Source organism: Peromyscus maniculatus, chromosome 15, assembly GCF_049852395.1.
Source record: "Peromyscus maniculatus bairdii isolate BWxNUB_F1_BW_parent chromosome 15, HU_Pman_BW_mat_3.1, whole genome shotgun sequence".
NCBI lineage: Eukaryota > Metazoa > Chordata > Mammalia > Rodentia > Cricetidae > Peromyscus > Peromyscus maniculatus.
In genome coordinates, this window is record NC_134866.1 from 3809911 (window position 1) to 3823495 (window position 13585).

The 13585-nt window shown below is 48.1% G+C and overlaps 1 protein-coding gene across 1 annotated transcript in view; it reads left to right on the forward strand.

The window, feature by feature from the left end:
- Adamts16 (ADAM metallopeptidase with thrombospondin type 1 motif 16) overlaps positions 1-13585 on the forward strand; it is a 121481-nt gene that overhangs the window by 98970 nt on the left and 8926 nt on the right. The window contains 2 exon segments of the mRNA XM_006987784.4: positions 11122-11323; positions 11424-11618. Coding sequence (XP_006987846.3) covers positions 11122-11323; positions 11424-11618 — 397 coding nt within the window.

A 13585-nucleotide genomic window follows, 5' to 3' on the forward strand; every position in this document is an offset into this window, starting at 1 on the left:
TCCAACAAGGCTACACCTCCTAATCCTTCTCAAATGATACCACTCCCTAATGACTAAGCATTCAAATGTGTGAGCCTGTGGGGGCCATTCTTATTCAAACCACACTGTTAGTTAAGTGTAATAGCTAAAGTGTTATCTAATTAGATCATCTAATGATAAAAGCAAGGTTTTCAGGGTCTGCTTGACAGTGAGGAATCCAGCCAGTGAGCACTTAAGGGTTCCTAAGGAGAAAAAGAAATTAACTAATCTGCAGATGTCCTGAGATGATGACAGTATCTGAAGAGGTGATTTCCATGGAGCCAGGAAATTATGTCATTGTTATCTTACCTGCCCTATGGATTTATTTCCTTGAATCAGTCTCTTCACACAAGAAGACCTGCCTGCTGCAAAAAATGGAATTATCCAAACTTTCACAAAAATGAAAATTCTGACTCTTTTAAACATATATTCTTAGCAGAGATCCGATCACATACTATCTACTGACCAGAAAGAAGTGCCCACAATCCCCCAGCCCTTCAAGCTCAGCTCCTGCTCTTAAGGATACTACTGTCACTGTGTAGCAGCCACAGTAACTACTGCTGGGTCTGCTGCTGCTGCTGCTGCTGCTGCCGTCCCACACTTCCCCATGCTCACACCCACACCCCACCATCCAGCCCTGACTGACACTTCCCCATGCTCACATCCACACCCCACCATCCAGCCCTGACTGACAGCTATCAGTTTTTATACAAAACAAGGAAATACAATACTCCGTTTTTTCTTAGCAAGCTAGTTTCCCTGAAGGCAACATGGACTGAGTTCTGAAACTGGCATGCACTTACTGTCCCTCTGCATCCCTTGACGCAGAGGGCTGTGACTGAGACTCAGGGAGGGTCTGAGCTGATTTCACACAGTATGTCAGGAGGCTGGGGGTCTGACTCTGAGAACAAGCACATGCAATCTGCTGCTTTGGTTTCTCTCAGAAAACTCATTGTGTTTATGGCAATTTGTGGTTTCTCAGTCACCGCGACTCCAGCACGGAACTTGAGAATCCCCCTAACTAGAGCTTTCTAAATCCTAAGAGTGTCCCCACTGGCCATGTTTCCAAGCCTCAGGGGCTGAAGGGTTGTGCTCCAGACTCCCATAGTCCAGATGCATTAGACAGAGAGCACCTGAAATGTACTCAAGAGCATGGTGAAGATCCCTTCTACATACTTGCCTAGGAATAAACATCCAATAAACTGAGAGGTAGCATGTCAGAAAAGCCTGCAACAGAAGGAGGGTCGCCACCATGTTTACATCTTTGTGGAAAAAGGAAGACCCACAGCAGGGAAGCTCTGTCTCCTGGGATGGAACAAGGTCCTGATACTCGTTCTATAGAATGTTCTGGAAAAGGAGCCAAGCGGTGGTCAGTTAATCCTCTGCACCCCAAAACTGCACTTTGCACCTTGAGCAATGAACAAAGCTTCGTGCTGTGGGGAGATCATACATGACGGAAGAAAGACAAGTGAACCCGAGTCCTCCGTGAAATGTTCATATTCATGTTGGGCACCTCAGCTTTCCCCGGGCCACCACAGATCACCTTCTAGAGAAGAACGACATCTCAAGAGGCTAGAAAACAGGATGCTTCTGATGACTGGGAGGAACTGTTTTGAACAGAAAAGGACACTACATCACTGATCCAAGACTGACTGGAAAGGAAGTTCCGAGGTCCCTGTTCCTCGTGGACAGTCAGCCGTGAAGAGCCACACACCACTCTCCCCTAGAGCAATGAAGTGTGCACAGACGGAGTGTGAACAGATACGTGTGACAAAACTGCAGGTGTGCAATTAGGGTAAGCAAGCCACAGAGCTCCTGCCAAGGTGCACGCCCGGGGCTCTTTAGAACTGGGTCGAAGAGAGAGTACTTACTCACTGTAGATCACTTGACCGGCCTTGTAAAAAATCTTATTTTTGCAGCAGTGAGTGCAATAGAGGAGGAAGGAACAGAGCCTCGCTCTGCCCTTCTCTACCCCTGCTGCTTCCAAATGCGTGTACTTGACCATCATGGACTGGGTAGCTGCAGCCAAGATGCTCAGCATCCCTGGGCCTCAGTCTCCTCACCTGCAAAATTAGACTCAATGTCCCCTGGTCCCTAAGGTACTAGGAATGTTAATGCAGCTCAGAGCTTTGCCTGGCATTGGCACTTGGTGGGCTGGCTGTTACTTCAGGGGATTCACTGTGAGGTGCAGTGTGTGGGACCACCTGGACAAGCTCATTTAGTTCTTTAATATTTGTCCTGGGAATATCAAGATTTGATGCGTGGGACTTCGCGGCCATTGCTGTCTCACTGTTGGCTACCATGGGCTTCTTTGTCCTCTTCTCACAGGACTCTAAGGCTGTGCTCCACGCGTGTCTTGTGAGATGTCTCAGCTGATGTCTGTAGCTGTGTTCAATCCTTTTATTCATCAACAAAATTAACTAAATCATAAGGGTAAACTTTGGCCCTATGGGCCCAATCCTGCTGCCACCAAATCTGCATATATGGTTACAGTTAGGGCTATAGGTGATGTGGTGGGAACGCCTCTGCTTCCCAAATGGATCACTAAACTGAACCTTTTATTATCTGGCCCTTTTAGTAGGATATTTGCCTCCCCAGGCCAGGTGACTGCATCCGTCAGTGAGACTGTCTTCATGGAAAGCGTTGTATCTGTGTCACCTCTTGTTGAAAACAAAATGATGCTGTTTCCCAAACCTTGGATGCTAGGCTGCTCAGCAAAATCTCCTGGGCATCTTTTAGGGTGATTTATATGATGTGTCCATTAGCAGGTTCATCTTCTGAACAATTTGGGTGGCATCTCTCCTCAGCTAGGAACATGGCACATCCTAGGACAGGGAAGCTCCCAAGGGATGAAGCATCTTAGATAAGGAATTGTCACACCTAGGTAGCATGCAAGTTCACGTTTGTATAGATGGTGTTCGCCTAAATATTGTGAGGAGGATACTCCCTGGCCAGCAGATAAGGTGCCTGGGGGATCCCATGGCCTATGGGTGTGAGGGTGAACAAGAGGAAGAAAGACCTCATCCTCTTTGGGGGCATCTAATGGTGCTGCCTAAAAGCAACACAAAATAGCCCAGGCTTCTCATTTCTTGACTCAGTGGGCCTCTGCAGCTTCTTCTGGAAGCTGTTCAAGTACTTGGTTATGTTTTCTCTACGAAGCACGGGATTCATGAGGGCTACTCACAGACACTTCTTTCCTATGCTCACTCATCTGGTATTTCTAGTTCAGTGAATTACTTCTTCCTCTTTAGAAAGGTGTTAATGTACTTGGTTTTCTTTCTTCATTCATTCTTTTCCTTCCTCTCATTTGTAGAATTTTAAAATTTACAATATTGGCGACAGACTGAATATTCCTGCAGAATAATGTTCTCTTTATTACGTTATATGTGACAGGAAAACCGGAAGATGCTATACAACCAATGTTTGTGTCTCTGTGGTTATTTTTGGTTTTAAAATAATTCATGTTGATTGGCCATGTTTTTAATGGCCTTTCAAAGGTTTTCCAAAAACAAACGTATAAGTAATGCAATATGGAAACATAGTTTTATCTCCTTGTTTGTGTGTGAAGTTGATAAGGAACTGGGTTTATTGAGTCCTGTGCACCGCATGGAAGCATGCTCACTTTTCTGGATAAGGACTAAGGAGCATGCTCACTTTTCTGGATAAGGGCAAAGGGAAGGATGAAAAAGAGAGGATGGGTGCCTCCATGAGAACTGCAGCTCATGGTTCAGCAGCTCCTGCTGTATGCCAGCTCCTGTTCTTCTAAACACTTCATGGGGGAGGGGTTGTGTTAGGATTAACTCTAGTCTACAGGTGATGATACAATTATGGATGTTCATGATTTTCCAAAAGCCTCCCAAGGAAGAGGAGCAGAGATTTGAACCCAGACATCCTGACCCAGGGTCACTTTTCTATCCCACAGCACGCTACCCCTGTGTTCAGAACCCATAAGGGCTGCAATGTATGCAAGGTCAGGAGCAAAGACAGGCTGTGATTAGCACAATCTGCTTGGTACATGGTTACAACTTGAGAGATTTCTATAGCTATAGGAGAAATGAGTTCTCTGCAGCATGAGTTCACTGTGGCGAACCCAAAAGGAAACTGTGAGGAATACCATAATGCTTCGCCCATAGCAGCTTCATGTTTGTGCTCGGTTGGTAGAGACTGTCAATGTGTGAGACTTTGCATTTTCTTCAACCTGTGAGTTTCACAAAGAGCCAATTCTGGAGCATGTGTTCTGTGGACAGTCGGCAGGAGCCGCATTGGTGAGGAACCTGCCACCAGCACCCCCGCCCACAGCCACAGTCATCCCCAGGGGCGCCGTGTCTGCTGACCCTTCCCACAGACACTGAGCCTTTCTCTAGATGCCGTCCATTCTGTCTCCCCACCGTCATTGTCTAGAATCCCAAATACCATCTAAGGCCCCCGACTCCCCACAGTCCGCACAGCCACACCCTCGTCCTCTCCAGTCCTTGGTTCTCTAAGACCTACCTTTCTCTGCCACACTGAATTCGCCATGCTGTCTGTCACCTTGGAGGCCCGTGCAGCCCATCTTAACCCTGCCAATTCTATGTGGCCGTCATTCCCATGGGCTTTCTCAAAGTCTATCTGGCTAGGCATGCTGCCTGGTCCATAGGCAAAGGCCCGTGGGCTCCCCTGGGGACAGCATCTCCTCAGCTAAGCAAAGGGAAGGCACGAAATGGCATGACGCCTCACGGCTGCAGTGAGGGGGTTTGCTTTGCTGGGGAGTGGGACAGTGACTGTGGTTTAGTGGATAGTGGCTTCAGTCCAGGGTCCTGTGCAGGTGCCAGGAGCTGAGATGGGCCACTGACTACTGAAGGAAATTACTCTTAAGCCGGGGTTCCGCGTGGTGGGTCAGAAGTCATCAAGACAAGGTCTGTCTGTCTACTGCTGTTTTTTAAAAATCGGTGATTTTACAACATAGCCAGAGGGCTTGAATATGTATCTTCACTTGAGATCCGTAACGGTTTCTTGATTAATGGCCCAACCCTTTCGATGGATAAGGATCCACCTCCAAGCTCAGAGCACCAGGTTTCCAGTTTGAACTCACCCCACTCATCTCAGAGCAGAATCACTTCAGATTTTTTTTTTCATTTTTCTCCATGTTTTACTTTTTCCTCAGCCACACCTAATTTGACAGCACTCCCACTTAATGACTGGTCTTTACTGAGTCATTCCCGAGACTCAAGTTCATTTTCTTAGAAACAAGCCTCTTTTTTCATGCTCATGTTTCACAAAGTGACACCAAACCTAATTACATTACATAGTTCCAGTGACAAGACCAGCTGGCATAAACAGGTTTTAAAGGCTGACGCAGCGGGATGGATGGAACCCAAAAGACAACAGTTTCAGCAAAGGGCTGTGGGCATCTGAGGGCAAGCTTGGCATCTCCAGGATGGTGCTTCAGTGGTGAGCAGGTCCAGAGAACTCCCTCGGGGTGAAGTCTCGGGGAGTGGATACCTCCGTTCAGTGTGAGTGCACACCACCTTCTAAAGAGGCCAATGTGAGCTCATGGGCAGGGAGGAGACCACCCAGGCCATATGACTGATGTCTTGTGAAGAATACAGCAGGCACAGGGAACCACCAGGACAGATTCCCATCTGAGTGGCTCTCTACCGAGAGACGAACATGAAAGGATACTGTGAGAGCCTGCCTGTGACAAAGTCCTTATGCGCTTCTGGTGCAGGATGGTGTAAGTACAGTCTGGGTCACCTGGGCCAGTCCTCAGCTGTGAACATTCCCCTGCCTCAGCCTGTCTTGTCCAAGCAGTGGGGATGTTTCTTGGCCACTTCCCAAGGTGGATTGTCTGAGAGACTTGGAGGAATGAACTATTGGAGACAATTTCCCCCAACTTCCCAGGTGGCTTTGCTTTGACACCAGAAGGCATATAGACTTCCACCAAAGCACCAAGGGTGGCTAGGTTCCTGGAGGACATCCTAAGCAAAGGACCTTGCAGACCCAAGTACCTGAGGAGTAGCTTCCTCCTTTGCAGTAGGTTAAAGGAAGGCATGTGGTGATATTTTGTGTATGCTCTAACAAATAAAGCTTGCCTGAAGATCAGAGGGCAAAGCCAGTCACTGATTAGTCATAGACCCAGGCACTGGATCTCATGCCTTTAATCCCAGCACTAGAGCGGTAGACACAGGAAGTGATATGGCTGGACAGAGTGAGGAATATAAGATGGGAGGAGACAGAAGCTCAGATCCCTTTCAGCTGAGGACTGTGTAAAGGTAAGAACTAGTGTCTGGCTGCTCTTTTTCTCTGATCTTTCAGCTTTCACCCTAATATTTGACTCTGGGTTTTTATTAACAAGACCCATGCTACAGAATTGCTTCCACAAACTGAAATTTGAACACAGGAAGCTCTGTTATTTCCAACAGAACAAGGCAAATGTGGACCTTGGTTCTGTCTGGGGACAGAGTCTGGGACTCGGACCGCTTCCTGCTCCTGTTTCATTTCACTCATGCATTGGCCACCAGACCTCTTAGGCCAAACTTCCTCGGAGAAAAGCTGGTAAACAGGAGTCGCTTCTGCTTCCATACCAGGATCAAACACATCCTTCTCTTCCCATTCCTGGTGGAAACTGCATGGAGGGCATACTTCCCAGGAACCATGACTCCACCTTCACTCAGGAACTAATCAGTCCCTCTAAGGCATCATGAGAAGGTCACCGCAGCAGCCCCGTGTTCTGCAGAGAGAACATGCTGAGATGGACAGCTTTTGTTAGAACCTGGATGAACTGAGACCATCCAGAACATGGAGGTCAACTTGCTGTTTGTGTATCTCCCAGAATTCTCTCCTCCTTGTCTTTACCTGCATAAACGAAGCTCTGTGGTCCTTACTGATTATTTGTAAAGTAATGTGCAATGACAGGACAGTAAGAAAAGAAAATCTGGGAAAAAATAGCATTTTGGCCTCTGATATGTGAACCTTTACACGCCCACAGTTTGTAAAATTAACACCACAGTGACTCCTTCAGAGCAAGCTTTTGATGTCTGGCTTTGCACGCTTCAGCAGAGAAATCCCGCATCTAGACATGAGAACAATTCTGGGTCTGTGTCTGGCTCATTATAAATCTCTCCTTCAGCTCTACAAAGGAAAAAAAGAGATCCAACTTTTTGAAGCTAAAGAAAATGAAGTAACTGCTAAGTGGAAATCCTTAAGGTGCCCGGAGGACTTGGCTGCCGGCATTTGCCCCTTGCCAGCCAATTGTCAGGAGCGGGCTTTCTGTTCTGACCTAGAGCTAGACCCTGCACGAACTCCTAGAAGGGCATGTCACAGGTGACAAAAGAAGGTCGTACCTGCTGGTCAGTGTGTATCTGTCATTTGTGTAAACCACCTCTGGCGGAGAAGGTCAGAGAGCGTGCACCAGAGCCATGCTGCACCATGACTTTTGAGCCTTCGGGGCTTGCTACGTGTTAGGAGAACCTGGAGATCCTGGGTGCATTGATTCTGGGTGCATTGTTTGAGAGATTGGCACATGCCCAAAGACCATAACAGTCTGCCACGCCTGTGCACCTGGTCCCACAGCTCACACTTGTGCATCTGCTTAGCTAACAGGCCCACTGGCTCCTACAGAGCTGGAACTTGTTTGGGGGCTGGTGTGGAGAGATGGTGACAAAATGGCACTGGCAGAGACCAATCCTAAATTCTCATCACTTAATAAGAAGGGGCAGCTACAGGGCCTTGGCCACCTGCCTCCTGTACGTCCTCCATCTTCTGACCCCAGCCAGTCTGCTTGTGCTGTAACGAAACTTATTTTTGTCTTGTGGAAGGGCAGCCACTTCAAAGTGCCCATGTTTACTGCTGAATGTGAATTGTCATATTTAAAACATTTCATTTGAAAAGGGTGGTGGGTCTCAAATGACTTACACACGAAGATGAGGTTTATGTGGCTTCAGAGCATGACCAGCACCCATTCTCAGACCACAGAAGCAGCTGGAAGCTGCTAAATGCTGAGTGTGTATGTGCACTGGGTGGGGGGTATCATAGAGCTCATTGGGGCTCACTTACAAATGTAAAGAAGATAGCTTAATAAGAAGGAACCTGAGTGCTGTGACAGATGCTATTAAGTGTGAAAGCCAGGTTGCACAAGATTCACCTGGCGACAAAGGCCAAAGCTGAAGCCTCTAGACGGTGACTGTCCTCTGTGCCCCCATCTGTCAAATGACCTCTGTCTGTGAGCACGTAACTCTCACCACAGCTCCTTACAGGTGTGTTGTGACTGGGATTTGTGTGTTCATCATTCTCCATGTTTACTACACCCAAGAGCATCCACTGAGAGTCAACGAAGACAACAGTCGACAGGATAAAGACACACACTATTTTTGTCTTTAAAATTGGACTGGACGGTGAGGTGCAGGGGGTGGGGATTTAATTGAGACACATCTAATACTTGGTGTGTCAATCAGCACTCTGTTACTATGGCAATACTGGGGATGAGTCAACTGAAAAGGAGGAAAAGTAACTCCAGTTCAGTTTGGGAGGTCTCTATAGCTGGCTACACTGTTGCATGGCCTTGTGGAAAAACATCACAGCATAGCAGAAATGTGGAGCTGAGAAAGCTGCTCCCTCACAGGGACCCAGAAGCAGATGACAGACCAGAAGAGTCTGGAGTCCCAGCATCTCTTTCAAGGACATGCCCCAGTGACCTAATTCCATCACAAAGCCTTACTTCTTAACGCGTCCTGCATCACAGTAGCACCGAGGACGGGCACCAAGCTTTCAACACCCTGGCCTTTGAGGAGTAGTCCAGATCCAAACCTTAGGAGCTGTTGACCAGTACAGATGCTTAGTGTGGAGCAAACGACCCCAAGGATATAACAGTCTGAGAGAAAGCAACTCTGTCTACGACTCACAGTCATGGTGAGATCCACACATGTGGGCCCTGTGAGGGAGCCTCCACAGTGGAGGCTGTGTGTACCCATATCCTGCCTGGGAACCCTGACTGCCTGAGGAAGAGCAGCCTTCTTGTTTCTTCTGGCAGACACAGGCGAATTAAACAAAGCAGTTATTGCTGTGGTCCCTGGTCAGCTGCTGAACGAGGCTTGCTCGTGCATGGGGGACCCTCCCCCGGGCAGCAGCAGAGGAACAGTGTGGACTGCAACTCTTTTCTAAGCTGGAGTGAAGGCATTTCCCCTGAGCTCTCTCTGTGAAGCAAAACAGACACTTGGCGCTTGCAGAAGCAATCTGCGTGATCCCTGTTCAGAAGGCTTTTCTTAATGACTTGCAGTTAAGGGAGATGGGTAGAGAACAGATCAACCCAGTTGGAGTGGCTTGAGATGGTGGAGACAGGAGACTTAGGGAGGAGGTGTGGAAAGCCTGTGAGCAGCCAAGATGTCTTTCACAGCCCCAGCGTGGACACCAATTACCATTTATAAGGCTCCAAGGCTGAGAGCAAGCCTAAGAAATGGGAAAATGTAAAAAGACAACATGAAAGTGCACTGAGGTGGCCAAGGAGCAGCCAAGAGGACCCGCGGGCAGAGGCATCACACCACACCACAGCAGCAGACAACAGCCCCTCACCAGAAGGACGCGCCGTGGGTTTGTTTAGCATGTAATGAAAAACACTCCTCTTGCTGATACCGAGAATCTGAAGTCTTCCCACAGTTGACGTGGGATCAGTTGCTAGAGCCCTCGTGTGTTTTCTTTTTATATGTTTTAAAACGACGGGGCTTTTACAATTTGCTTCAACGTGTAATGGAATCTTTTCAAGAATAAAACAGCATAAGGCTTCTCCAAAACAAAACTAAGCACAAGCACCCTGATGCAACTGAGTGTTTGGGCATCATGGAATTCTGAGTGGGTGTTCCCCTTTCCCAGGAAGTGTCATCAGCTTCCTCTCCTTTCAGATTTACCACCTTAGTCTTAAGACAAAGGAGTCCCAAGCTGGATCAAGGAGATAGATGCCCACCCCCACCCCACCCCCGCCACAGTGTATGTCCACGGAGCCCCTGTACTGGCTGAGCATCATAGCCATGCCAAATGTGTATCCTCTGGTCCCCTGCATTGGTTGAACATCGTGGCCATGAAGCCCTCATACACAAGGCTGTGAAGCCCTACCCAAGCTTAACTCACACCTAACAAGGCACCACTGGGCTGAACTTGGACCCACCTCCATTCCATCTCCCATCTCCAGCCAGCACATTCATTAACAAAGACACCTTAAAACCAGAGAGGGAATCCAGAGTGTAGCTTTGGGAGAACACACTGTGAAGAAACTGAAAAGATGATGAGATGTCACAGCACCCTATCAAAAGGGTCTGAAGTCTTGAGTGACTACAGGTGAAATCAAATCAAATCTTTATTATCCACCTACTAAGTGACAGGAACGACAGAGACACAGTCTCAAAATCCCGTGAGCAGAGGCAGGGGGCAGGCTGTAGGAAGTAAGGAAGATACGGAAGTAGCTCCTGTCACTGACTGGAAATAAATTGGTCCTTTGAGAACATCATTTATTCATACAATGTATTTTGATCATACTTCCCCCACCCTGCCAGCTCCTCCACATCTCTCCCCCATACACACATGTTAAGCACCATAATGTGTTAGATATCGTCATGGTACTGGCTGTGGTTATGTTTTTAAAATCACAAAGAATTTGAATTTTCAAGGAGTGCACATAGAAATCCCTGTCTGAGATTTGCATGCAAATGTTATATTGAAATATCTGTGTCTGAGATTTGCATGCAGATGTTACAGCGTTAAGTTAATGCCGGTGCGAACTGATGACCGTTGAAGCTGAGTGGGTGTAAGCTCAAAGGTCTTTTATTGGGGGATGTGATTGAAGTTTTCTATTTTTATAACAAAAAAGTTTAGAGGGAGATGAGAGATCTGTTCTAAGGTAGGCTATTTGCTAATATAGGGAAACCAGATCCTCCCGCCCCTTAAAGTTTGAGAGACATATCCAGCACCAGTGACGCATGGGCACAAATGGCCTCTCCGTGAAAACTGGAAAAGATGACATCTGTCATCTGTCACTGCAAAACCACGGGCCACTTGTCAACACATGCACGCAGATCTATTGACTGGGAGCCGTGACACCATCCCTCCCTCACTATAGGCTTCTGTGTCCCCTACCAGCTGGTCTGTAGGAAACTGGAGTTTGTGCAGCCGGACGTGTGGCGGGGGCACTCAGAGCAGGCCTGTGCAGTGCACACGGAGGGCACACTACCGTGAAGAGCCCATCTCAGGCAGCCTGTGTCCACAGCCTGCACCCTCCAGCCGCCAAGCCTGCAATTCTCAAAGCTGCCCACCTGCTTGGAGCACCGGGCCCTGGACAGAGGTAACCCGCGTGGGACTGAGAAGGGGCGGTGGCTGGATCAAACACTATGGGAGTTTTCCTGCCTTTTCTGTATGTTTTGCTCATCTGCTCTCTTGTTCAGTGCTCACGGACCTGTGGGAAGGGGTGGCGGAAGAGAGCAGTGGCCTGCAAGAGTACCAACCCCTCAGCCAGAGCCCGGCTGCTGCACGACACCGCCTGCACTTCAGAGCCCAAGCCCAGGACCCAGGAAGTGTGCCTGCTCAAGCGCTGCCACAAGCACAAGAAGCTGCAGTGGCTGGTGTCCGCTTGGTCTCAGGTATGGCCATCGGATCCCCTCAGAATGGGATCAGCCTCTTCTCTCCAAGCTGCCTGCTTTGCTTCTGCGTACATTCAGTGTGTCTTCTCACACTGCCCAAGTTCAGTGTCCTCTGCTTTGAGTCCATTACCTCTGTCAGTCATGGCCTCAGATCACCTGCTTCCCTGGCATCCATGCTGACTTCCCTCCATGCCCAATTGCTCCTCACAATGACACCACTAACAGAAGAACATCAGTAGCCTTTTTCAAGCCTTGTGCAGATCAGGGAGGAGATGTGTGAATTCAGAAAGCACAGAACTCATTTCTGAAGATAGTCTTCATGGGCAGCCAACTCCTGTTTGTAGAAATGTCTTGGGTTGCATGTGCTGCACCACTGTCTGTGTAGTCAATGACAGCATGATGGGAAATGAAGGACATGCCCCCATTCATACTGCTTGGAGATGTCCGGACCCCAAAGGAGGACTAGTCAGGGAGATCTGAGCTTGGAGTATAGAGGTTTCCTGACTAGCTTTGGCCAAGGTGAGGCCAAAGGAGTCTCAGAAACCTTTCCACACCAGTCAGGGATGTACTGTTCCCCAAGACCAACCCTCTACCTCCCCATGGTATCTGGGAAAGAAAGCCACTAACTGTTCCTGCTCATGCTTCTCAGGGCAGGGCCAAAGGTGCCGGATTTCTCCACCCTCTTTGAGCAGAGCCTTGTTTAGGAAGGAAGACGACCCCCAGGGCTTTGCATCTTCCTGAGACACTGTTTGTCAATGAAAACTAAATGCAGCATTGTCCACTGTGTACAGGGAGCTCACCACTGCTGGTCAAGTGCACAGGTTCAATGTCACCCAGAGCAAATGGATGAGTGACTCTGGATGGATTTCCATCTTTACTAGAAAAGTCAAATCTACTGGGCAAACCTCTGAGCTGCATGTCTAGACAGTAGGAGGTATAGGTTGCATAGTTTATGGGCTGTCCAGGGAGAAAATTTTTGATGTGGAATTTAAAACACCATACACACACACACACACACACACACACACACAGAGAGAGAGAGAGAGAGAGAGAGAGAGAGAGAGAGAGAGAGAGAGGTATGATATATATATATATTATATATTATATATTTATAATATATATATGTATCTGTGTATGAACATACCCATGCTATATATATGCATATATATGATATATACACACACATATACACACATGCACAGATAATATATATATACACACACAGTAATGCACAAACACATACACATACAGACTTACACACATGCACCATAGCTTATCTCTGTGCCATACTCAATAGGCAGCATAGAATAGTCTTCTAATGGAAACTCTATCTAGGATGTAGGGAACACAGAAGGCACTTGGAAGCCAACAAGTGAGTGTGAGGACTTCTGCTCCCTTAGAGCCCCTGCTGGCAGCTTGGCCCAATGGTCCTGGGCTACCCAGCATTGCCTGTCTACCCCAGCAGAAGCCAGCAGCAGCTCTCAGAGCTGGGGTCCCTACTGCAGACACCAGCACCGGCCTGGGGTGTAGAGGATGTTGCTTCCCATGCCGTTTCTGCTTAGCAGATGCTCCAGCCTCTTCTGTCCACTTACCAGGCTGTCCAGGGCCTCTCTGCTCAGGCAGGAAGCAGGCAGAAGGCACCACTCGAGCTTAGCATGCAGCCCAGAGGAAGCAAATGCTCTCACCCCCTGTGCCTGGTTGGTTCCTTTCCAGGAACCACTCAGGTTTCTAGGGGAGGCTTATGAACCCTGGGATACTCTAAGGGCCCGTATCGTGGCTGCAGGGGAGGTGTGGGGGTGATACAGAGAGCTGTGACTCACTACATATCTTTGTTCATAACATTTTTCTAATGTTATCAGTGACAGCCCAACATTTAAATTTCTCAGTAAAAGTGTCCTCAGAATCAGCCCCATGAGGTTTCTGTCTGCACCGTCCCTATTTATTGCCCATAATTCCATGCTTCTATG